The sequence below is a fragment of the Siphateles boraxobius genome, unplaced genomic scaffold, assembly GCF_051911475.1.
Source record: "Siphateles boraxobius isolate OS27281-9 unplaced genomic scaffold, OSU_SipBor_1 25, whole genome shotgun sequence".
NCBI lineage: Eukaryota > Metazoa > Chordata > Actinopteri > Cypriniformes > Leuciscidae > Siphateles > Siphateles boraxobius.
The window spans coordinates 31,093,987-31,119,528 of NW_027508866.1; the positions used below are offsets into that span (position 1 = coordinate 31,093,987).

A 25,542-nucleotide genomic window follows, 5' to 3' on the forward strand; every position below is an offset into this window, starting at 1 on the left:
ATTAACGTTAGGCCTACATCAGGAGTAACTAACAGAAAAATTAAGAGAAATCCATTACTTTTTCATGGGTAATTCAATTACAGTAATACTTAGTAATGCCTTACACTTGTCCACAATCATCTATAAATGATAGTCAAAATGTTTTTGATGATAACTACGTTATAGTCAAATCTGGATATTATTTGAAGCTCAATCAAACTAAATTCACCCAGTCTTAAAGAATTTCATCGTTGAAGAGTTTTGATTCTCAAGATGTTGATTATGGTGTGCTTAGCCGAAGATCTGTCCTGTTAAGTGAAAGGTTGTAGGTTGAAAGGAAATATCAAACATCAACCTGACGTACCTTCTGCCAAAGTTTCTTCTACAGTGACCTGGTGTCTTCCAACAGTGAAAGCCCGGCCGATGAAATTCCCACCAGCACCACTGCTGGATCCAGAACCTCCACCTCCCCCTCCAGAACCGGGTCCAGAGCCCACCAGCTCCCTCCGGGAGTCAAAGAACTTCTTCATGATGTGTCAAAGATCCCTTAAATACTTATGCAAAGTCTATAAGAAACTGAAGTGGGAGGGTTGGTTGTTCTGTGCCAGAGGTCTAACTTAGATCAGCTGCGACTGTCAAACATGGACTTGCTGCCCAACTCTGGTGCTGATCACAGTTTAAATGAACCGTATAGACACAAAAACGTTCAAGTAAATGATTGTAAACGGTATATGTAGTAAATTAAAGCATCACAGTTGAGTATATCCAAATATACAGCATCAATCAGCGATGGCCTGATATGATTAATGTGTTTGTCTAGCGTCTATGCAAGTGACACGAGCCCCTATCACGATATAAATATTTAAATCCAGCTGAAATCGATGTAAACATTCATGCCTTGTTGAAAATTGAACCTTCAAATGTGAAGTCAAAAGAAATGAGTGTTTGGATGGATGGAAGTCAAACCCTCCATCATCAGCCAGCTGTGCAGTTCATTAAAACCTCTGAAAAAGCACCCACTTTCCACAGAAAAACAGATGACATGCAGATATTAATCAGAATGATGGATAATTTCATGAGTTAAACGCCCCTAAGCATATTAATTCGTCCCTTGACTGATGAAATTATAATAATTTAAATTCAACATATAATCAGCTAGGCGCTAACGTTAGCATTCCTGCAAAACCCACTCAGACGCGTTTCGCATCTCATCTGCGCGCTCCCGTCGGTGGCCTGCAGGTGAACGGTGAACGGATGCGATTTGATATTAATCAGACAGAATCGAATTCATGCAGAAATGAACGTGTTGTTCATGGCGATTCTTGTCTGCGGCTTCGGATGCTGCAGATGCGCCAGCTAACCGGACACCACACCGGAAGAGTGAAGCCAGCGCTAAAATAATTATAATAAAAGTCCGAAACTCTTAATAGAAAAACTCTTCATTGTCCTTTATTGTTATGAGTTTTGCAACATATTCATCAAAATGTGGGGCGTCCACATATAAATACGTATTTATTAAAAAAAGTAAATTTGTATAATTGGGCTATTTAAAAAAATATATATTAATTTCCCAAATGACAATGATTTAAATATGACAGATTGTAAATGTATTTATTACATACAAAAAATTGTTATCCACATGTAAATGGGCATCACAAAGACCTATTTTTTTTACTCATTTTAGAATATAAATAGGTCACTACAATACCTTCAAACTTTAACAGCAACAAGAAATAACCAAAGACTGTCATTTACTGCAAAGCCTTCAATCTATTGATTGAACGATTTATTGATCGATCGATTTATTCACAGTGCACAACATGTAGCCTATAACATTATTTTTGTTCTCTTCTATTAACATTCTCATGTTTATCTGTGTTTGATTCACTCCTGAGACCCAGGAAGAGGCATTTTACCTATGCAGAGGACATATTGTAGCAAATTTTGAGTTTTAAAGGGATAGTTCACCCAAAAATGAAAATTCTGTCAGTATTAACTCACCCTCATGTTGTTCCAACCCCGTAAGAACTAATTATATTGATATTTTTGATGAAATCTGAGAGCTGGATCACTCCTCCATACTAGTCCATTAGGCTTCTTGAGGGATTGAAACTTGCCGGCCTCGAAAACTTATTAAAGATATCGTTAAAATAGTCCAAGTGACTACAGTGGCTCAATATTAAGTTTATCAAGCGACGAGAATACTTTTTGTGCGCAAAAACAAACATAAATAACGACTTTATTTCACCTATTCACATTTTGGAGAGACAACAACTTGTTGACAAGTGAACAGGTTTAAAGATAAGGATAAAAAGGTTTAAAAAATGTATTACAGAGACAAAGAACAAAAGAGAAAGCAGTTTATGTGAAGGATGGGCACTTTCAATTTTGTCAAGAGGGGATGCTATAACTTAAAAATTATGGAAATGATTGAAGATACCCTTGTCAACAGGGTAAGAGCTTCACAGTATGTACAAACAGGTAAACAATTACAAAAGTAGACCTACACATAGTTGTTCCAAACCTGTATGAGTTTTTTTCTTCTGCTGAACACAATAGATGATATTTTAAAGAATATTGGTAACCTGACAGTTAAGGGCACCCATAGCCGTTTCTTATCACCCATATTCTTTAAAATATCATCATTTGTGTTCAACAGAAGAAAGAATATCATACAGGTTTGGAACTTTTACAACTTGAGGGTAAGTAATGACAAAATGTCCATTTTAGGGTAAACTATCCCTTTAATTTTACTTTTAAAGAAATCTTAAAACATGCACGTCTTTAAACTTTACCACAAAGTTTAGAACAAACAGCAATTAAAGACACGTTTGAATTGATTATATTGGTTTGCTGAGAAATTTGACAGAGTTAAAAAGCGTCAGTAAGCACATCCTATAAGTCAACAAGTGAGTCTTAGTTTCAGCTCGGGTTATGAACTGTTCAATCATTTATCTCAACGTAAAATAAAGAGGAGGGGCCGTAAAAGAGGAACTGGAACTCGACTCAAGCAGTCCATACAAGCCAACACCCATTAAAGTTGGCAACAAAACTCAGAAACATTCCCGCAGATCTCCGCACATCCATTTTTAGAGTGACGGGTCTCACGCATCTCGTTGAATCCAACGCTTCAGGTAAGACACATTTATAGAATTTAATAGAATTTAATAGAAAACTTTTAGCTCTTTCATGTTAACCTCGTATCTCCGCTCTATAACGAACGTTTATAGAGGTTCATTTTCTTATTTAATAGGCGAATAGAAATCATGTTATCGAAATAAAAAGTAGTTGTCGTGAATTGAAGCTTGTAAATTGAAGTGTTATCCTAACGTTTTTGCGAGAGCACTAAACGCCCATATTCCTGTCACGTGACTGTACAGCTCAACATGATCCTCTGATATGTGGCTTTCATTAAAATACAATGAATCATATGGCTTTGCATTGCAAATAAATTACACCACGTTTTACATATACATGCCAATGACCTACTTCTGGTCTCAGGAAAAAAAGATTTCAATATGAACTCAAACATTTAATATCGAATGGTCTAATTCCTCTTGTGTCAAAAGTTAGTGTTTCTGTTTTAATTTCTTCAGAGGAATCTTATTTAGTTGATAATTAGCTGATAAATCATAACTTACAACTCAGCTATATTCTGAGCTCTGGGCTTTAATTTGCACTTTGTAATTTGACTACACTGGTAGAAAGATGCTGAAATGTCTCAAATACTGAAATATGTTGTGAATATCAATGAATTCATCTCTGATAGTATGACTCAAAATCAAAAGAGGTTTCTGAATAGTGTCAAAGTTGCACTGCATGTGTCAACGGGCCCTTTGAATGTAGAGCATGTTGAATACATTATTAAAAGATCATTAAATTATACATTATATCGTCATAGAGCCAATGTTAGAATACAATGAGGCGAAAATTGAAAGACTGTCAGCTGTTTCTAGGTTTTAAATTGGGTCTTCTGGGGTTTGAAACAAAACCTTCCAACAAAAGGTTGTAAGTTGATTGTTTGAATGGAGAAACTGATACAGAGCAGAAGGCTGTTAATTACCGGTTTAGCCTCTTCTGTTTAATGAGCTGAATAGTAAAATGGAAACCATTTTGCTTGAGGCATCCAAAGTTATAATTTATTTAACAGTGTCATTGACCCTGTTATTAAGAGCTCAGTCCCACTTATTAAATTTCAAAACCCAAACAAACTGGGCTGGGTTTCCCATAAGCTTTGTAAGTCTAAGTAGATTGCAGAAACCACTGGCACAAATTATCAATTTAGAATGCTTTTGGATTGCAAAAATATTACAGACCTTGTCACTTTCCCGGTACGTGTCAAACCCCCCCCCCCCCTTTTTTTGTTTTGCTTTGTGAATGTTTGTGGATTTCAAAATCTATTATAACCAACCACTTTTGCATTTTGACAGTGTAAAAATGTATTTGTGTTCTATATGCAAGGTTGCCTAATTATTGTAATACTTATTAGGTATTTCTTGCTTTTAGTGTTCTCATCTCTTCATCTCCAGACTGAAACCTTTCCTCCATCACAATGGCAGCGGTAAGAACAACATTTTGAATGTAAAGAGAGATTTAAAATTTCTAAAATTAAATTGCACATATACCATTACATTTCCCATATGGACAGTTATAAAAATACGGTTACCGTTATCTTGCTATTTACCATTTGCATGAGCACGTCTGAAACACTGACGCATTTGTTCACGCTTCTAGCCAATTCAAAGGCTATTTATTTTATCACATATTTGGAGTCAAATAAAAGTTGCTTTCTCTCATTAATTCTCATTTTGCTTTGCCAGTCAAAATTCTGGATCTTGTAAACCTTTGATATAAAGGCTTCTGCTTAAATGCGTCAAATTAGTTTTGTAGACAATATTCTCAAATAATGGAAAATAGTTATGTGGGAAAACAACACAATAGAGAATGAGTACACTACTGTTCAAAAGTTTGGGGTCAGTAAGATTTTTTAAAAGAAATTAATACTTTTATTCAGTAAGGATGCATTAAATTGATCAACAGTGATAGTAAAGACATTTATGTTACAAAGCGTTTCTATTTCAAACAAATGATGTTCTTTTGAAAATTCAGCTTTGCTTCAAATGTAAATTACATTTTGAAATATACTAAAATAGAAAACAGTTATTTGAAATTGTAATAATATTACTGTTTTTACTGTATTTTTGATCAAATAAATGCAGCCTTGGTGAGCAGAAGGGACTTAAAAGCATAAAAAAAATCTTAGCAACCCCATACTCCGTGTGTTCAAGATTGTGAGCGATACTCTAAATTGAATTTTTCACATTTATGTTTTTCCTTTGACACAATCTGATCTTAAAAATATGTGAGTTTTCAAGCAGCCCTGTGACAGCGACTCTAAATTTATAGGTGTCAGTTTACACTTCTCTGTGTAAAGGTGCTGTTCTCTCTTCTTTTTCTGTAGTTGGGAAACCGCGGAACCGTGACTGAGGCATCAGGCTTCAAGCCAGAGGAAGATGCCCAGAAAATCTATGGTGCTATGAAAGGAGCTGGTAAGTGATCAGACAAATCAGAACCAGACTTCGAGATTAGCATATTTTACATGATCACATTTTCTGCCCATTTGAATAAAATGAGAATCACCCCCTGGTTGCATTTTAAATGGTGTCTAAGCATTCATTCTTAACAGGAAGATCAGAGAACTAAATCGCTCTTCATTTCCAGTTAAAATTGCAAGCTGTTATCAGCACTGACACCTCAGCTGGGCTGTGGTCAAAACAAGAAAAATCTCTGGCATTTGTGCTGTAACCGAAGAGGTGTTTCCTCATCGGTTTCGACTAGAGCTTGGCATTGTGATGAGAATACAGCTTTCTAGTTTAATGGACATCAGCTGATTTTAGTGCGAGGAACATTACAAAACACCACTCACACTGGTGCCGTTATTCACAGAGTCGCTTGTTGGCCTAAAGTGAGTTATGAGGAACATGCAATTTGATACTATAAATAACAGTGAACATATAATTCTGAAAGTGTAAAAAATGTAAAATGCAGTGCAAAAAAAAAGAAGAAGCTTCTCTTGCAGTTTTACAATCAAGCATGTGATATCCAGCCTGAGGCCTTAAGGGTAACATGTAACCCGATACTCTAAATACCAATAAGCTTGTAATTCAACAAGTTTCAAAAACTGTGATTGTGCAATCACTTCCATGGAACATGAAAGGGAAATGGGAAGTTCTCCAGAATAAATAATTTAATGTATTATTTAATGTAATAATGTAATGTGTGTGTGTGTGTATATATATCGCCCCTAACCTATTTAGACAGAACGAAAACCCCTGCGTGTTGCAGTGTATGTCACGTGACATGCTTACCTGTCTATCTCTCTCTCCGCACTAGTAACTTTCAGCGGTCTGCTGTATAGCAGTTACATAAAACCAGAGGAACGAACACAGGAAGACTTCACTCATACATTGATTCAATATCACACAGATCGAACAGGGACAATAGTCTTAACAGGGTATACGAAATCGCAAAACAGAAAGCTGCGTGGCCTGAGTCTCAGCGAGCTGAGCCTGGATGGAGATATCTGGCGTGCCCTTTTATTCCCCAGGTGGCCTGTTCCCATTGGCGACAGCGAGAAGTGATGACGTCAGTGCTAGCAATGATTGACAGGTCACTTGGCCAATCACGGGTACCTGCCAAAGCGAAAGTAACCGAGAGAGCGGGAAGAGAAACACAAAAGAACACACACACACACACACACACCATACAGGAACGTAACAACAATAAAAGACCTGAAATATTTCCGTTTGGTGTGCAATGAATCTAAAATATATGAACGTTTAATTTTTATCATTACATTATGTAAAATAATGAACTTTATCACAATATGCTAATTTTTTGAGAAGGACCTGTATATATACAGTCATGTGAAAACGAAAGGACATCCTATTTAATTCTATGGTTTTATGTTTCAGGACATAATAAAAATCATCTGGCAGGTCTTAAAATTAAGTGAATACAACCTCAGATGAACAACAACAACACATGACATATTACACTGTGCCATTATTATTTACTAAAACTAGGCCAAAATTGAGAAGCCATGGGTGACAAAGTAAGTACTCACTTACTGCTCCATAGGAATTAAGAGGGTAAGTAGCAGTCGGGCACTGATAATCAAATGCCTTTTATTAACTGATCATCAGTAAGTGTGATCACCTCTATAAAAGCAGAAGTTTTGGCAGTTTGCTGGTCTAGAGCATTCAGGTGCGTGTTAACACAATGCCAAGGAGGAAAGACATCAGCAATGATCTTAGAGAAGCAATTGTTGCTGCCATCAATCTGGAAAGGGTTATACGGCCATTTCCAAACATTTGAAGTCCATTATTCTACAGTACGGAAGATTATTCACACACAAGTGGAAAACATTCAAGACAGTTGCTAATCTTCCAAGGAGTGGACGTCCCAGCAAATTCACCCAAGGTCAGACTGATGATGTCCGTTGGACAGACAAGACGAAAGTAAAGATGTTTGGCCATAATGCACAGTGCTACGTTTAGGCGAAAACCGAACACAGCATATCAGCACGGTCACTGTCAAACGCGGTGGTGGAGGGGTGATGATTTGGGCTTGTTTTGCTGCCACAGGACCTGGACCAGTCGACCATGAACTCCCATGCAAACCAAAGTATTCTAAAGTTAAATGTGAGGCCATCTGTCCAACAGCTAAAGCTTGGCCAAATTTGGGCCATGCAACAGGACAATGATCCCAAGCACACCTGGACATTTACACCAGAAAAAAAAAAAAAGAATCAAGGTTGCACTGGCTAAGTCAAAGTCCAGACCTCAACCAGATTGAAATGCTGTGGCGGGACCTTCAGAGAGCTGTGCATAAACAAATGCCAACAAAGAAATTAAGCAAAGTTTTAAAAAACAGTGGTCAAAAATCCCTACAGAAAATGCTTACTTCAAAGTTATTGCTGCTAAAGGTGGCTCTACAAGCTATTGAATCAATAGATGTACTTCGATTGTTAGACATGATTTCTCCATTCTGGCTTTATGACGCGGTGTATTATGTTATGTGTTGTTGTTCATCTGTGGTTGCATTTACCTCATTTTAAGAGCCGCTCACGACCAGATGATTTTTTATTATGTCCTGATATTTAAAACTCAATTCAATTCAAAATTCCTTTCTTTTCCACATGACTGTATATATATATCAAATACAAATCATATATATATATATGAACATTTACAATGTTACAAAAGTTTTCTATTTCAAAAAAATGCTTTTGAACTTTGTTCATTCTGTTATTATTCAGCACAACTGTTTGATAATAAGATAATGCGAACATGATAATAAGAAGAAATGATTCTTGAGTAGCAAATCAGCATATTAGAATGATTTCTGAAGGATCAGGTGACACAAGACTAGTAATGATGAGTAATGATGCTGAAAATTCAGCTTTGACATCACGGGAATAAATTACATTATATATATATATATATATATATATATATATATATATATTATTTAAAAATCCAATATTATTTTAAATACCAATAATATTTCACAATAACACTGTATTATTTACTGTATTTTGATCAAATAAATACAGCTTTGGTGAGCATAAGACACTTTCAAAAAATGCAACATTATTTATTATATATGTAATAATTATTATATCATGTATTTTATATATATTTAATAGCACATTAAAAACCACACTATCCATTATCAATCTTTTGGTGAAGATGACAAAAGGTGAAAAGGATGCAGTTATTAGCTTATGCTGATAATCTCAAAATGGTTAAATAACTGCTTTGAAATTTCATTTTTGCATAACGGTTTCTTGAAATGAACTACTTTCAGGAACCAACGAGGCAGCTATCATCGAAATCATCGCTCATCGCACTATTGCACAAAGGCAAAAAATCAAGGAAGCTTTCAAACAGAGTGTGGGAAAGGTAACATACTCCATTCTTTACCTTTTGCCTCATTAACAGCCATCATTCTTTCATTTGCAATGGGCTTTATGTCGAACGTCACATGAACAAACAGGAAAACAGGCCTTTCGCATCCGCTTGTCAGAGAAAGTGTTAACAGTATGAGCTGATGCCAATATCTACGGTATTTTAAGGAAACCATGCAGCTAACCTAGCTAGTTTTAGGTATCAATCAGCATATGCGACGGACATTGGTTATGCTTATCTTTGCTCGCTCCTTTGAAGACATCTCGAGTAAAACAGCTCTATATTTAACAAAGCACATACTAAAGACCTGAACCGGAAGGGATACAACCTGTTTAACAGAATACAAAAGTTTGTTGTGCATAAGACTTATACACAATAGTGCCATAGCATTATCTCACTATGGACCAAAACACATTTTATTTGCCAAAATTAGGGAAGATTGTTGTTGCTATCTAATCTTTGCGGAAGGTCCTAATGGCAGGGACGATGTGAGCATCAGTCTGTATTTACATTACATACATGGTTCACCAGGTGATTAGATAACAGTGTTGACATTTCTTGATGATTCTGTAGCCAGAATGAAGATAGACAAAGGAGAGTATGTGTCACTGATAACAGATGTTGTCGACTTCAATCATTAACTCTTCATGTCAATATTCACACTGAGGGAACAGAGAGTCCATGCAATTTACAAACGGTGTCTTTCAGGAGACATCCCTGCTTTATGACTGTTATCATAACCGGCTATAAAGAATGCAGCACATTGTTTGTATTGTACTTTCTGGTGGTTGTCCTCTATTAATCTGTAAACCCTCTGTAACTCAGTCAGTGAAAGTCACAGGCAGGTCTTGATGCGTGTTGATGGAAACTTTGAGTGACTAAAGCGCTCTATGAAGAGCAAGAAAGTGTGAGTCATTGTGGGGGAAGTTCTGGACAGTGTTCAGGACGGTCTTGTGGACTCGACATGCCTTCCCCACCCAGCTCCCTCTGGAGACTTACAGCAGATATTACAGCGCTGGTCTGCTGTCTCACCATTTCCCAACACCAAATCCATTTGTTTCTTTTTCCTTCTGGGATGTAAGATTTGTAACCGTGTGGCTTAAAGCATGAATGAATGTGTCTGAGAAGAAATATTCTAATTTTAAGCGTTTCTGCACTGGAATTTTTAAAAGTATGTGGTAAATAACAGTATATTTTAAACCCTCATTCAGGAACTCCTTGACTGCTTGAAGTCAGAGCTCACTGGAAACTTTGAGTCGGTTGTGGTCGGCCTGATGATGCCCGGCCCGGTGTACGACGCATATGAGCTGAGAAACGCCATCAAGGTTAGTGAGGAGGGGGGAAATGTACTGTACTTTATTTCCAAAATCAGGGACGATTTTCTTTTTTTCTCTGTTTGGATTGAAAAGTGTTCTTGGGTAAAATCATTTTGCAAACCGTTTTGTATGGTTATATGGGTTTTGGACATGTACCATGGCATCGTTTAAGGGGAGACACCCCAGGTGAATAGGAAACAAAAACTAACTAATAGATATCAGCATGAAACTTCCCCAGTTGATTACTGACATTAAGACAAATATCTTTTGTATTACACATTTTAAGACTATGTATGTTTAAATATGCAAATTAGGTATTATCTCAATAAATATGTGCTACTTTGCATATATAAAATAAAATATTTATATATAAAATAAAAATTAATTTAATATAATAAATAAAAATAAAACAATATATAAATGCATAAAATAACTTCATTTCATATATATAAGCTATTGGAAGGCACAAAAATCAGTATCAAAAGTCACAAAAATCTAAATTGATAGCAATCTGTTCACAATATAATGATACTAGGTAACATTATGGCCAATGTTGTTGGCAACATAACAGGAAACACTTAGACACAGATCCCCTGACCTGTGGCAGAGTTATTAATGGCAATAGGCATAATATCGTCCAAACCTTTACCTTCATCAGCAATGTTCCCTAGGAACTTATCCTGTGTATTGATGGCTTTAGGTGATTTCTTCATTTTATTTTATTTTCTTCCCTGTGTCCAGGGTGCTGGGACAGAGGAGGCCTGTCTTATTGACATCCTGGCCTCAAGAACCAATTCTGAGGTTAAGGAAATCATCGCTACTTACAAGAGAAGTACATGCTAAGATTTATGGATGGAAACTGACAGTCTTTTCCATTATGAAAGTTATACTGTCAAAATATATATTTCTTCCCATATTACACTAGTTTCGTTCACTTTTCTTATGTCTTCACAGTAAATGACAAGAGTCTTGAAGATGATATCTGCGGAGACACGTCTGGAATGTTCCAGAGGGTCTTGGTGTCTTTACTCTCGGTAAATAAACAAATCGCCTGTATTATCTTATTTGTGAAGAAGATTCTTTGATGCCTTCACCCATCAGCTCTTTTGTTTGCCATGCAAACCTTTGCCGTCCACAGTGTCCGGTCGGGGCAGGTGTGACCCCTGATGGTTTGTCATGCTGGATTTATAGATATTGTCTTTTCTGCTTTGCTTACAGGCTGGGCGTGACGAGAGCACCAAGGTAGATGAGGCTCAGGCTGTCCAGGATGCAAAGGTGAAGATTTTGACGTGGTTGGCTGTAGTGCCTAATAAGCATGTTCGATTTATGTGGTGTAATTGGGACACTTTTTGCCATTGAAATGATGGGAAAAAGTGTCCCAATCAACCTTTAAGCAGAATCTATCCCAATTCCTATCAGATTTAAGCCCAATCAACTCTTTAAGCAGAAAAAAAACTATTTGGGGGAAAAGAAACAATTTTAAAAACTTTAATTTTAATTTAAGTAATATACAAACAATAAAAATGCATATTTCATTCTTTATATATATATATATATATATATACATATATATATATATAAATACAACTGATAAAACCCATAGTGTTCAACATTGTCATATGAATATTTTGATATTTTATCTAACGCAGTGACATAGTTATATTTTTTATGTGTGGCTGAGGTGTGCAAATACTTTGAATGAATGGGGCTGATGTATTCTCCATATTTACAATTATTCATGGCTGTGTTTCTGTATACATTCAGTGAGCTGCTTTTTATTGTGTGGTTCAGCCTTAGACACACAACAGTCATGCTGATGTTTATTAATCATTAACAGTTAAAAAGGAAATTGCTCAGGCAAATTTCTCTCTTGTTTATCCAATAGGACATCTACGAGGCGGGCGAAGCTCGATGGGGAACGGACGAGGTCAAGTTCCTCACTGTGCTGTGTGTGAGAAACAGAAATCATTTACTCCGAGGTATCTGTTCCACCAGATAATAACAGCAATCTTCCTTGCCAGTTATGTGATCGTTCTTATGTAACCTTAGAAAGCAGCATGGGAAAATAACACTGGAACAATGAAGTAGACTCATTACTTCCACCTTGTGGTGACAAAGTTGACATAGGCCTGCTACTCATTCTTTCTATTTAAATTATGTGCAGTACAGTGTTATTTTACTAGTGTGTGTATATATATATATATATATATATATGTTTCATTTATTTAATTTCGGTTCACTAAAACTGAAATATGTGTCCCTGGATCACAAAACCAGTCATAAGTATCACAGGTATATTTGTGGCAATAGTCAACAATACATTGTATTGGTCAAAATTATCGATTTTTCTATTATGCCAAAAAACATTAGGATATTAAGTAAAGATCATGTTCCATGAAAATATTTTGTAAATTTCCTACCGTAAATATATAAAACATTTATTTTTGTGAGTGAATGCGGCACTATCACGAACATAAATGGACAACTTTAAAGGCGATTTTCTCAATGTTTCGATTTGTATGCACTCTCAGATTCCAGATTTTCAAATAGTTGTACTTTGGCCAAATATGGTCCTATCATAACAAACCATACATCAATGGAAAGCTTATTTATTCAGCTTCCATGTGATGTATAAATCTCAATTTTGAAAATGTACCCATGTGACTGGTTTTGTCGTCCAGGGTCACATATATGCAGTATACAATCTGTGTCCATTTTTTTAATTTGCCAAGTATCATATTTTGCAATAATGACAAGCAAAATGTACATTATTTGTTATATTTACTCAATATTTTATTTAAAAATGCAAAATGACTGTTTATTTCTATGATGACTAGACGCAGGTCATTGAATTGAACATGCAAAATTGTCTGGCCAGTACTATTGTTTAAAACCTTTATCACTCCATATTGTTTCACACATACATTCTTTACATACACTGCAGTATTGCATCCAACATTTTCTCAAGCCCTGTTCTTTTCCCAGTGTTTCAAGAGTATCAGAAGGTTTCCGGACGGGACATTGAAGACAGCATTAAGAGAGAGATGTCTGGCTCCCTAGAGGATGCATTTCTGGCAATAGGTCAGTTGTGAGTATTGCAATATTTTGATGTCATATGTATGGTTTAAATTGCCTACTTGGATATAAAAAGCTTCCGTTCACCTTTGCAGTGAAATGCATGAAAAACAAGCCGGCATTTTTCGCTGAAAGGCTCTACAAGTCAATGAAGGTAAATGAAAAAAACAATTTATCTAATATTTGCACACGATAGGGATATGGCCTGTGCTAGAGTAATCATTTCTCTTGTTTCTCTCAGGGTTTAGGCACCACAGATAGCGTGCTGATAAGGATCATGGTGGCTCGCGCCGAGATCGATATGCTCGACATTAAAGCAGAGTTCCTGAAGATGTATGGAAAGACCCTTCACTCCTTTATAAAGGTGGGACACAGCTGTTTCACTGAGGACATTTGACTAATTTGACTTAAAAGCCATTAAAGGTGTGGTTCACCCAAAAAATTAAATTCTGTCATCATTTACTCACCCTCAAGTTGTTCCAAAACTGTATGAGTTTCTTTGTTCTGCTTAACACAAAAGAAGATATTTGAATGTTTGTAACCAAACAGTTGATGGGTTCCATTAACTTCCATAGTATGGAGAAAAAAATACTATGGAAGTACTATGCACAGCCACCATATGAACTAAATTACATCAGAATCAAAGAATACTTGGCAAATGATGCTCCCAAAATAACTTTAAATCAATCCATGAGAAATGAAGCCAAACCAAACTTTTAATTTTAGCTAATTTTCCAGACACACACACTAAAATTCCATATAAAAAGTACTAACGTTTAACCCAGTGGTTTGTAATCTTATCAATGCCACAGACCGTCAAATATGATCATGCTGATGCGAGGGCCCCCATCCTAAAAATTAAAAGGCAGCTACTGTATAAATTATTATAATATATAATAAAAAGTAAAAACACACAAAAAAAAATATTTGTGAGAAATATATAATAAAATATATAATATATTATAATGTAATAAAATGCATAAAATATTGTTTTATTTATATAATAATTTTATATTATTATGTTACATTATTATTATTTTTATTTTTATTTTTTTTACAGTTTTTACACAGTTTTTCTCTAAACTCTTGTACATACCCAAGCACTCCGCTGGTTTAACCCATGGTGAAACCCTGTTCTGTTTGTCTTCTAGGGGGACACATCGGGCGATTACCGTAAGATCCTGTTGGAGTTGTGCGGAGGGGATAAGTAACACATCTGACACGTTCATTAGTGTGAAAGGCTCTCCCTCACACCTGGCCTCTGCATTTCAAACACATTCCTTGTTTGTAATACCAATTAAAGAGAAAACAGTGACGTTTTAAATGAGATTTGTGATATTTTTTGTTTGTTGTTTATTGCCTTGGAATTTATGGGAGCCCTTTACAGATTGGCACATCTTAGAGTTTGTCAAATAAATAAAAGGAGAAAAGAACAGCCCATATCGACTGTATTGATCTTTTGTTGTCTCTCTGGATATTTTTTAAATCTCAGCACACTCATTGAGGTCCATTTGTTTAATTACTCAGAGTATAATAATTTGTTTAATGTACAATACCTATGTGTACTCAGCCCAATTACACTAATTGCTCATGGTTGCTGGCATCGGCATATGAGATCTCATATGAGACAGTATTTCTGTGTTTTTCTAGATTCTAGAAGTCTCACAGACTACATGCCTCAATTTAATCAAGTGCAGCACATGAATCACATGAGGCTTGGTAGAATTAGGGGGAAATTACTGACAAAAAGCAGTGTATTTTCACTTTTACCACTAAGTGGCACTGTGCACAAAATATTACACATTCTGTATTTTATTTTTGAACATTTAAATACAGTTTTAAAAACATTTATTTTCTAGCAATAAACACTACATGCTAAGACAAAAAATAAAACGGAATTTTTATTTATTTAAATCCTTTTTCTTGGTAGTTTGGTCATTTAAATAAAAAATAAAATTGAAATTATTAGAGTTAACTAAAACTAAAAACATAAATTATTACTTGAAATATAATAAACTTTAACTGAAATCAAATAAAATATTGGTTCTTAATAAACTTAATTTATTTCAACTAGTTGCCAAGGCAACATTTCTCATTGTCATTTAATGTAGCTTATTGCACTAAAATAAAATTAAAATAAAAAAACAAAAAAAAATTATATAGAAATTATAAAAAACTAATAAAAAATACAAAAACACAACAAAATTACTAAACCTTTGACTAAAATACAAATCCTTAATATGAATAAAAACCATAATAGTATCTCAATGATACTAAAATAACACTGATTTGAATACTGTTTGAATATTTGTTATTTTTAAACCAATAAATACTAAAACAATTTAATGACTTTTGTTTGTTAGTTTGTTTATTTATTTATTTATCATTTTTTTCTTAATTTTTTTTTAGTTTGGTAATTTAAAATAAAAGTAGTGAAACAAGTTCATTTAAAATTCAGACTTATGACAAAATTATGCAACTGGCCCTGTTGTATGATTTAAATATACCTATACACAAAAAATAGCAATTTTTTGTAACATATTCATGGAAAGTGTCTGATACAGATAATGGCAGCCATGATGCCAGCAAACAAGGGTGTGTGTGTGTGTGTGTGTGTGTGTGTGTGTGTGTGTGTGTGTGTGTGTGTGTGTGTACCTGGTATTCCCTACACAAGTATAGCCTAGTAACGCCAGTAAATTGTGACCTTATGGGGACATTTTGTTGGTCCCCATGAGGAATACAGCTTATAAATCAAATTTAGTGTTTTGAAAATCTAAGAATGCAGAAAGGTTTCTGTGATGGGTAGGTTTAGTGTAGGGGAATATAATATACAGTTTGTACAGTATCAAAATCATTAAGCCTTTAGAAACTCCCCATTAAGCATGGAAACCCCCGTGTGTGTGTGTGTGTGTGTGTGTGTGTGTGTGTGTGTGTGTGTGTGTGTGTGTGTGTGTGTGTGTGTGTGTGTGCGTGCGTGCGTGCGTGCGTGCGTGTGTGTGTGTGTGTGTGTGTGCGTGTGTGTTTGAAATTGCGAACTTCTCCTGAGGCCAGAGTCCATTAATGTCAAGCTAGTGTGCTGCACAGCCACCATATGAACTAAATTAACATCAGAATCAAAGAATACTTAGCAAATGATGCTCCCAAAAACCTTTAACATGTTCCCAAGTCAGTTTTCTGTATTGAGCAATTAAGACGGTTTTGGTTATTAACATGGACATCCCGACAATCCATCTGCCATTCTGTGATATTTTCCCATAAACCCGCTCTAATAAACATTCTGTCATGTAAATTGAAAACGTCTGAAATGTTGTGAAACTCTGTCAGAACTGCCAGAGGGCAGAAGCAAATGAATGATGAGTAATCTGTCTGACAAACAGAACTGCATTGTAGCATGACCATCTAAGCTATGAATCTAGAGTAAACAAAATCTAAACTAAGACACATCAACACAGGAAACAAGCAACGTTCTGTAACAAAGTGTAAAGATAATAACAGCAATGTGTTGTTGGTTGATTCAAGAGTTATAAAAAATACACTTTCAAAAATTATATTATCAATAAGTTATGATAACATATGTTTTTACACTGCTTTAACTCATCAAAATAAGGTAAGCAATTTTCAACTTTTTTATACGTTATACAAGCTCATTTAAGTCCGTTTAATGTAATTTAAGTTGAAATGAAAATGAAGTTCAATGTAGGCTACTTAAAAATTTTAGGCAGCTCTTTTTTTTTTACAGTGACAATAACAGAAATGCATAATTGCTATCCTTTTTTGGCATAATCATTTAACAAACAATGACATTTTTGAAAGCAATGCTCTCATTCACCATGTCCTTACAGCAGTTCTTCTTTAGAGGCCATTCTGCCACAGGAAGTTGACAATACGGTGCCCGCCACAAACCACACGTCCTGCATCCTTCTGAACATAATGTTCACATAGGCGTGGGAAGGTGCGCAGAGCAAGAGTCCACGATAATGGAAGATAAGAGTTTAAAAAAGTGGGGCAACTTCTCATCAAGCGTAAATTAATCAAGATCATTTGAGAGAGGAAGTTCCTTTCTGGGTAAGCTGGCTGAATTGCTTTATTACTTTATAACAGTTGGTTTCATTTCAACACGGAATTATTTGAAATAGGTGTAAATATGATGCATAAAATCCAGAGTAGTGCATTAAGAATTGAATGACATTAGCAATAATGGAAATAGCTGTTAATACCAAGAACATTTTACAATAAAAGCGTCAAAATATGACAAAAATAATGCATTATGGGTCAGGAGGTAGTCAGAATAACCCGGCAGAAATTAAAACTTTCCACATCACCATGTCATTTCAGCATGTAAATATGTTTTTTTTAAATACGTAAACAGCAGCAGCTTTGTTTTTCTGAAGTTATATTTCATAAAATGCAGATTATTGCATGAATAATAATGAAATTAGCACAAATAATACATTATGGGTCAGGAGGTTTTTGTGACCTTATATTACATAAAATGCAGAGTAGTGCATTAACAATTAACGGACATTTAAGAAAATAATACAATAAAATCAATAAAAAGTAAAAAATATGGCACATATAATGCATTATGGATCATCTGATCATCTCAAATGACAAGACGTCTGGGTAAGCTAGCTGAAATTGCTGTATTACTTCATAAAGGCATCAAACTTTCCATGCCGGTCTGTTTCATTTCAGAACATAAATACGTATTTTGAAATAAGCTGCTGCTGTATTATATTCCATAAACTTCAAAGTAGCACATGAAAAATATTATGACACAAATATTGCATTATAGGTCAGAAGGAGGGTCAAGAAGTTTCTCAAAGCTATATGTTAACAAACAGTTCTCCTACCCAGCGAATGCTCCTCCTCCTAGCGCATGAAGACAAATAGTCTTTCCCAGCTTAACTTACAGTCTGGGAGTTTCCACGCAATTATCTCTCATCTTCATAAAGCTTATGAACTTTCGAAAATGAGCAAACCGTTGATATCTCCATCTCGATGGTGGAAACGTTCCGTCGTTGTTCTTAAACGTGAACTTACCTGGAATCTGTTTCTTGCAGGACATTAACCCAGCACGCAAAGGATTTTGACCACTGAATTGACCACTGAAAGCTTCCTCTCAGGATGAATGCCGACAACTCCATCCTGGTTCCCTTGCTTGTTCTTCCTTTAGCGCTGGTCATCTTCCTGACGGTGATGGGGAACCTACTGGTCCTCCTGGCTATTGCTCGCACCCCTCAGCTCCACACAACCACCAATGTCTTCATCATCTCCATGGCCTTTGCGGATCTCATCATGGGCTGTGTGGTCCAACCCTTGTGCTTCAGCATGGTGGTCAGCGGGAAGTGGCTGTTGGGCAAAACGGTTTGCGACCTGTGGACGTCCGTGGACGTGCTTTGCGTTACGGCCAGCATCGAGACGTTGTGCGCCATCGCCGTTGAGCGTTATATTGCGGTCATAAGACCCCTCGAGCATCAGGTCCTCCTAGGCAAGCGCAGAGCCGGCTACATCGTATGCATAGTGTGGATGGTGTCGTCCCTAGTTTCCTTCGTGCCAATCATGAACCATTATTCTCATGCAAATACCACCGATGCGCAAGACTGTTACAACAACAAAGAGTGCTGTGATTTCCATACTAACCAGACCTATGCCATCTTCTCCTCAGTGGTGTCCTTCTATGTGCCCCTCATGATTATGGTGTTTGTGTACGGGAAGGTGTTTGCCATCGCGACAAGACAGCTGAAACTCATCAATAAGGACAGACTGCGCTTTCCAAGCACAGACATGAAAGATTCCAGTGAAAGTACAGTTTCTGCAAGCAAAACAGCTGGTGGTTATAGGCAGAAGTCGACGAGGCATTATGTAAAAGAGCACAAGGCGCTCAAGACACTGGGGATTATTATGGGGATCTTCATTTTGTGTTGGCTACCCTTCTTCTTCTGCAATATCATCAAGGTCTTTAATCCAAAGGTGCCATCACAGTCCGTGCTCCTCCTGTTGAACTGGCTCGGCTATGCCAATTCAGGCCTGAACCCAATCATCTATTGCCACAGTCCTGAGTATCGTAACGCCTTCCTTAATCTCCTAGGGTGCAAAAAACTGGCTAAGAGGCTACATTACAACTCCATGCACAAACATCTACAGAGCCTCAACTCATACATCCAAAGCAACAGATCTATAAGGATGGATTGCTTGGGTCACCAAGATCCGACTGCAGAGGGTGGGAACATGTGCTCTGACACGTGTACAGTTCCTGAAGTACAAGAGGTAGAAACTCAGCCTCTCAATGACTGAAATGTGACACGGATCAATGTAGAAGAGACGTTTAAGGTAAGGGTGAAGTATTAAATGTGAATGATGCCTCAACCCGTTCAAGTTGGTGAGGTGGGGTGTGCTAATACTTATCTAAGTGACTGGATCTTCACCTTGAGGATGATCAAATGGCTGGGAAAAAAATTCCCATCAACATTTAAAACACAAAGAATCCCTAGAAACTGCATAACAGCAGCTAAAACTACTCAGAACACCTTATACCAATGCTCTGGCAAGCATTCACAACACCTTAGCATTACGGCATTGAGTTCTGAAGCAGCACTCAAATTATCTTCTGAATATTCTGCACATTTACTGATGCAAAAGACCCCAATTTTATTTATTCCTCCTTTACAGTGTGATATAAAAACGTGATATTAAAAATAAAATTATATATTTAAAAAAACTCTTTCACTGTACTGAAGCCAAGAGCAATGATTAAAATATGATCTGGAAAATATTATTATTAAAAATAAATAATTAATAATTCACAATAATTTTCAATTAGAATGTTTGGTTCACAATAGAGCAGAAATGTATGGTTTTTGGTTAGTTTAGTAAACTAAGTAGTAAAGTAATAGTAAAGAATATGAGAAAGCCACATATGAGACACTATCACGAATACTGTGCCATTTCAATGTGGGTGTGGATTGTGTTTTGCCAACTTAGCACTTTCAAATTCATTTTAAAGCATTTCAGTGTTTCACTGAACTTCCTCTTTGATGAATGGAATGCACAGAACAATATAACTAACACCTCTAACTCAAGCTAATAAGACAAGTGTACTCAAAAGTGAACTTAAAAATGTTATGGTCGTCAGAGGCGATGACCTCATGGGAAACCTGAGTTGGAGTCCCGGCTTGGGGACCTTTCCCTCTCTCTACGACTTCACTTCCTGACAGTTTTCTTCTAGCATATCTCAATAAAGGCAAAAACACCAAACATAAATCTTCCTGAAAACATTCTATGGTCATATTCAATACAATTTGACGTGCAAAAAAATCAAATACAATTTGCTGACAAAACAAACAAGTAACCACACAAAAAGTGTTATTTATTTTTTTGGTGGCAATGCTTCTCAGAATTATATGGGTAACAGCAATGACACATCGTTTCCATGTACTATTATACTGGATGTGGAGTATGACAGTGATGATTACACAAATTAGGACATAAATCTATACCTCTTCCTCTCCAACAGAGAACCAGAGTAGCAGCCTTCAAGATTTGTCCCACAATTCATTTCAATCCAATCTTGATAGATGTGAAAAGTAGCTACTTAGCAAGATTAAACCGTTTATCCTTTACCTCATACCCTCAAAACTGAGAACAACACAATTCAAGATGTTTCTGAAGTGGCTGAAATGAGTTGGCAGAGACATTCTGAAGTGTGAGTTGTGAGCGTGTGTGTGTGTGTGTGTGTGTGTGTGTGTGTGTGTGTGTGTGTGTGTGTGTGTGTGTGTGTGTGTGTGTGTGTGTGTGTGTGTGTGTGTGTGTGTGTGTGTGTGTTTGTGTGTGTGTGTGTGTGTATGAATACTTAAGGGTGGGAAACCCATGGATCTTAAGTGTTCATGACCTCATTGTGATATAATAACAGGAGATACGTGATGAGTACTATTTTAATCTTTTGTGCATCTAAGCTTTTTTTTTATTAGGCAAAAGATTTCTACATTTTCTGGGCAAAAAAGGGAGTAGTGATTACCTCGACTAAAGTAAAAATATTAAACAATCATTTTAAATCTGCCTAAAGCTTTGTGTTTCCTACATATAACAGCAAACAGTGTGAACTGTGATGCCCGATTAGCAAGCAAATGACTCTTATGAACCGATTCTTTTAAGATTCACGAAACAGCCTCGCTTGTGAGTCAGCAGTTCCCCAAAAGCATTGCAAGTCTAGATGATTGTAGAGATGACTCGACAGTTAAAGAAAGGAGTTGACATTTTTCTGTAATTTTCGATTTGATATAAACCAGGACCAGTTACTGTGATGTATATTTAGGTTTGTGATACACTACTGTGCAAAGGTTTGGGCTCAGTCATTAATACTTTTCTTATTTAGCAAAGACACATTCAATTGATCAAAGTAACAGTAAAAACATTTAAAATGTTACAAATTATTTCTATTTCAAATAAATGCTGGTTCAAGTGAACGTTCTATTCATTAAAGAATTAGGCAGCAAAATATAAAATAAAATGATAAACTGAAATAAAATAAAGTAAAAATTGATAGAATAAAATAAATGTCTCTATTTCACACAATATTTTTATGTTTTTACTGTATTTTGAATCAAATAAATGCCTTGGTGAGCAGAAGAGACTTCGTTCAATAAACTTATATAAAATTAAATAATTAAAGCTTGGGAATGAGCAATAGCTTTAGCAAGCACAACTAATAAATTATTAATATAATCGAAGAACTGAGTAAACAGTACAGACAGCAGAATCTGGCACACAGATTATAATATTTCTGTTCTGGATCAGAATTATGGTTCAGTTTGTCGTTGTTTTAATCAACAACGTACATCTTATGCCACAGGGGATTAGACACTAGTGTACGTGAATCACATGTACTTATGCTGATTGAAAAGAACACTTTGAGACACTGCAGACACAAACACATCTGAGAAACATTTCAGCATAATCCCTATGATGTCAAAAAAGACGTGTGTTGATAGAAAAATGCATATTGTGCGTAAACAACGCACATGTACAAGTACCAGGACACACAGAAACACACGCACTAGCTCTCTGTTCTGTTACAGATCAAATGTCTAATGATTTCATAATGATTTCCCTCCCACAGGGACATTGAAGATTGGAAACAGATCTTATAATTTTCAAGGGAATCAACTGTACTCTAACGTCATGCTGTTCAAGCGGACCCCGACTGGATTACATTCACACCATGTGCGAAGGCAAAATAGACCAACTTTCATAGTATAGAGCAACAAAGCATAAAAATGATATTGAGAACAAACCGTGACATAAAAAATGATCACGCAGAGAGTGGTTTTTGAACTTCTGATTGAAAGTCCTAAAATGCCATCTCTTTACCTTACAAACCAGCAGAAAAACAAACAATTTTGTTGTGCATGTGGACAAAGTTTTTCCCAGTTCAATTGGCCTCCAGAGATGAATTTGAATGAAAAATGCTCAGGGTCCAAAACACGAGTAAAGACTGAAATTGGTGATTAAATAAATTAGAGTAGCTTGCCCATTGGTCGGAAAAATAGGAACATAATAAGCACATTGCACAAGCATGTGTTGCCCTTGGGTAGTGCCATATAGTTAGTTTGGATATTTTTCTTCATCAGTTCAAATAGCTCCAAAAATGGTGCTAAAGAAACATTTCCAACCTCAGCGGGAAAATGACCATTGGAAAAGGATGATTGGAAGTATTCCTTTCTTCAGAAGTACATGGAATATTCTTTGCAATAAATCACCAAAATGCACACATGCCACAATGACTGGCCAAAAACAAACAAATCATTCAAATAAAAAAATGGTTTTAAATGACAGTTTCATGGCTGGAAGGAAATATTTATATTATTATTATCAGCAGGTGTGGCAAAGCATTCATTTTGGACGCTACACGCACTCTGGAGTGGATCAGATCGACATTTCACGCGCTGTTTCTTGCCACACATCTAAGCATCTGTTCAATTTCAACACGTCAGCACCAAACTATAACAGCCCAGATTAATGCAGTGCAAAAGCTTTTGGCTTATAAATATGCCACTACGGTAAAACAAATCATGACAATTGAACAGTTGCATGTCTGAGTGTTTGGTTTGGGATATTGGTGTTTTGATCAAATGTGAATGCATGCTGGCATCAGTGTGATTGGTGGTGAGGACAAACCTCTATTCATCTTCTGATCAGAGCACTGCGAGTCGCCTTTACTTGCTACTTTGATCCTGACTCTAACTTTTATCCTCACAAAAAACCTTGTACAGAAATTTGAAGCAGAATGACTAAATGCATGCACTTTGTAATATATTTACAAAAATGTATCTATGTTCAAAGTCTTCATGTGGAGTGTTTTTCCTAGAGCAATCTTGAAGAGCTACATGGAAATATTTAATTTTCGAATAACAAGCTGTTTCTTCACATGTTTTTATCAATTCAACTCAATGGCATCACAACGGAAATGAGTCATTTTAATTGAGTCTGTTCTCTCTGCTTGCCATTGTCTTGTGGAAAACATCAAATGCATTTTGATAAAGCTCAACTCCAAAACTATTCAAATGGTGGAAGCATTGTAATTAACGGCAATCTCACAAAAGGTCAGAACATCGTTAGCAACTTCTGCTTTAGTTGGCAACCAAGGCTGTTGTTCTGACACATCATTCTAAAATGAGCATCCTGAGGTTTTATTTCAAAATGAGATGCAAAAATCTACCAATCTGAAGGCGAATGCAAGCTTGATCCCACTGACAATCAATATGAGGACCTTAATATAAAAAATAATGTTTTTTTTTGCTGAATAATAATTTTTACCTTCCGGAGGTTTATGCACAGCCGGCTAGTATGCTAATGCCATGAAAAAAACTCCTGCCGGAGGAACAAGTTTGAAATGGCACAATAAATTATTTCTGCATGCACTGCAGTAAGTATACTTCTTGCATTATATTTTTCTTTATGCAAAATATACAGAACTGAAAAAAATATATCCCACAATATGTGCATTATGACTTTCCATTTTATGTGATATGAATGAACTGTAAGTAAAATAAGGCATGTTTTTCACATCTTCTGTTTAACTTATTAAATTGACTTGATTTACTGATTTTTCTGTGCTGATTTTTTTAAAATTACATCTCTGATTGAAAAATGCAAAATAACTGTATTCATAAAAATCAAATAAAAGGAGAAGAACTATACAATATAGAAAGGTACCGTTTCACATACTTTTGTTTTTATTACTGGTAAAATACACTGTACTGCTCAGTATGCAGAAAGCAGTATGCTATTCCATTCTCATCTGAAAGTGTATGAGAAGAAACACACTGCAACTGCAAATGTGAAAAACTTACCATGACTTTATCCAAACTTTCCTGAATTAGTTTGTGTCATGCTCATGCATAATAAAGTTTACATCCCTCAAATTTTAAGTAATAGTTTATTACCAATGCACTCTACAAAGAAAGCCAAAAATATAGTTTTAGCATTAATCATAAGCTATAGCATATGCTACTCTTCCAGCATCATAGGACATTCCCCGACACGAGTGCTACTAAAATAGGCCAATGGTTGAATCACAAGAAAATATAAACAGCATAATAAATAGCATCAGCTTTCAAATCTTGCAGAATCCATAATACCGTCCCTCTGGATTCGCATTGAGCAGCTGCAGAAACTTAACAGTGAATTAGGTCAAGAATTTAGAAAACCCACCTTCGCCAACCTGCTTACCGTAAGCTAATAGTAGACCTATGTGTAACATTACAAACACACCATTTAACAATAGCTCAACTTTTGGATACACACTGATAAAAATGATTCTGTGGTTAAGTAAATAACAAAACAAAAATTATTGTATTTTTTTCTCCAAATTCTGTTTTTTTTATTATTAATTATAAATTTTATTAATCCAAAAGCAAGTCTAATTATTTGAAAACTTATAAAATTTAACACAATTACATTTTTTAGGGCCCTATGAAATACATTTTATTTTTCCCTCAAATTTAATTTTATCTTTTTACCAAATCCTGTGTTTTCCGTTTACATTTTTCTGGATTCCATTTGAGTGGTTTAATCACATTTTAATAAACAAAAGCATGTCTAATTAATTGAATTCATAAACACCTTAATTTATTAATTTTTTAAAATATTTTTTATATTCGTTTTTTAACCTTTGAAACTTAGTTAAGTAGATTTTATTT

The 25,542-nt window shown here is 35.7% G+C and overlaps 3 protein-coding genes across 12 annotated transcripts in view; 2 read left to right on the plus strand and 1 right to left on the minus strand.

Moving 5' to 3' along the window:
• Positions 1-1,361, minus strand: part of aak1b (AP2 associated kinase 1b) — a 38,857-nt gene extending 37,496 nt beyond the window's left edge. For all 9 annotated transcript variants that reach the window (XM_077243476.1, XM_077243475.1, XM_077243474.1 and 6 more), the window contains exon 1: positions 344-1,361. In XM_077243476.1, the coding sequence (XP_077099591.1) occupies positions 344-509 (166 nt within the window). In that variant the 5' untranslated portion in view covers positions 510-1,361. The remainder of the gene's footprint in view (positions 1-343) is intronic.
• Positions 1,362-2,950: 1,589 nt separating this feature from the next.
• anxa4 (annexin A4) lies at positions 2,951-14,782 on the plus strand. Its single transcript, XM_077243478.1, has 13 exons — positions 2,951-3,113; positions 4,486-4,540; positions 5,441-5,528; positions 8,851-8,945; positions 10,163-10,276; positions 11,009-11,099; positions 11,222-11,301; positions 11,486-11,542; positions 12,153-12,246; positions 13,253-13,348; positions 13,438-13,496; positions 13,584-13,706; positions 14,494-14,782. Exons 2-13 carry the CDS (start codon positions 4,532-4,534, stop codon positions 14,551-14,553), a joined length of 966 nt encoding a protein of 321 aa, XP_077099593.1. The 5' UTR covers positions 2,951-3,113; positions 4,486-4,531; the 3' UTR covers positions 14,554-14,782.
• A 2,402-nt stretch (positions 14,783-17,184) lies between these two features.
• Positions 17,185-24,446, plus strand: adrb3b (adrenoceptor beta 3b). 2 transcript variants are annotated; one of them, XM_077243479.1, is made up of 3 exons: positions 17,185-17,407; positions 18,406-19,675; positions 22,461-24,446. In XM_077243479.1, exon 2 carries the CDS (start codon positions 18,470-18,472, stop codon positions 19,637-19,639), a length of 1,170 nt encoding a protein of 389 aa, XP_077099594.1. In that variant the 5' UTR covers positions 17,185-17,407; positions 18,406-18,469; the 3' UTR covers positions 19,640-19,675; positions 22,461-24,446. The 2 variants fall into 2 exon arrangements, with proteins under 2 accessions (XP_077099594.1, XP_077099595.1); XM_077243480.1 differs by having other exon boundaries at positions 17,286-17,407; positions 18,458-19,675.
• The last annotated feature ends 1,096 nt before the right edge of the window (positions 24,447-25,542 follow it).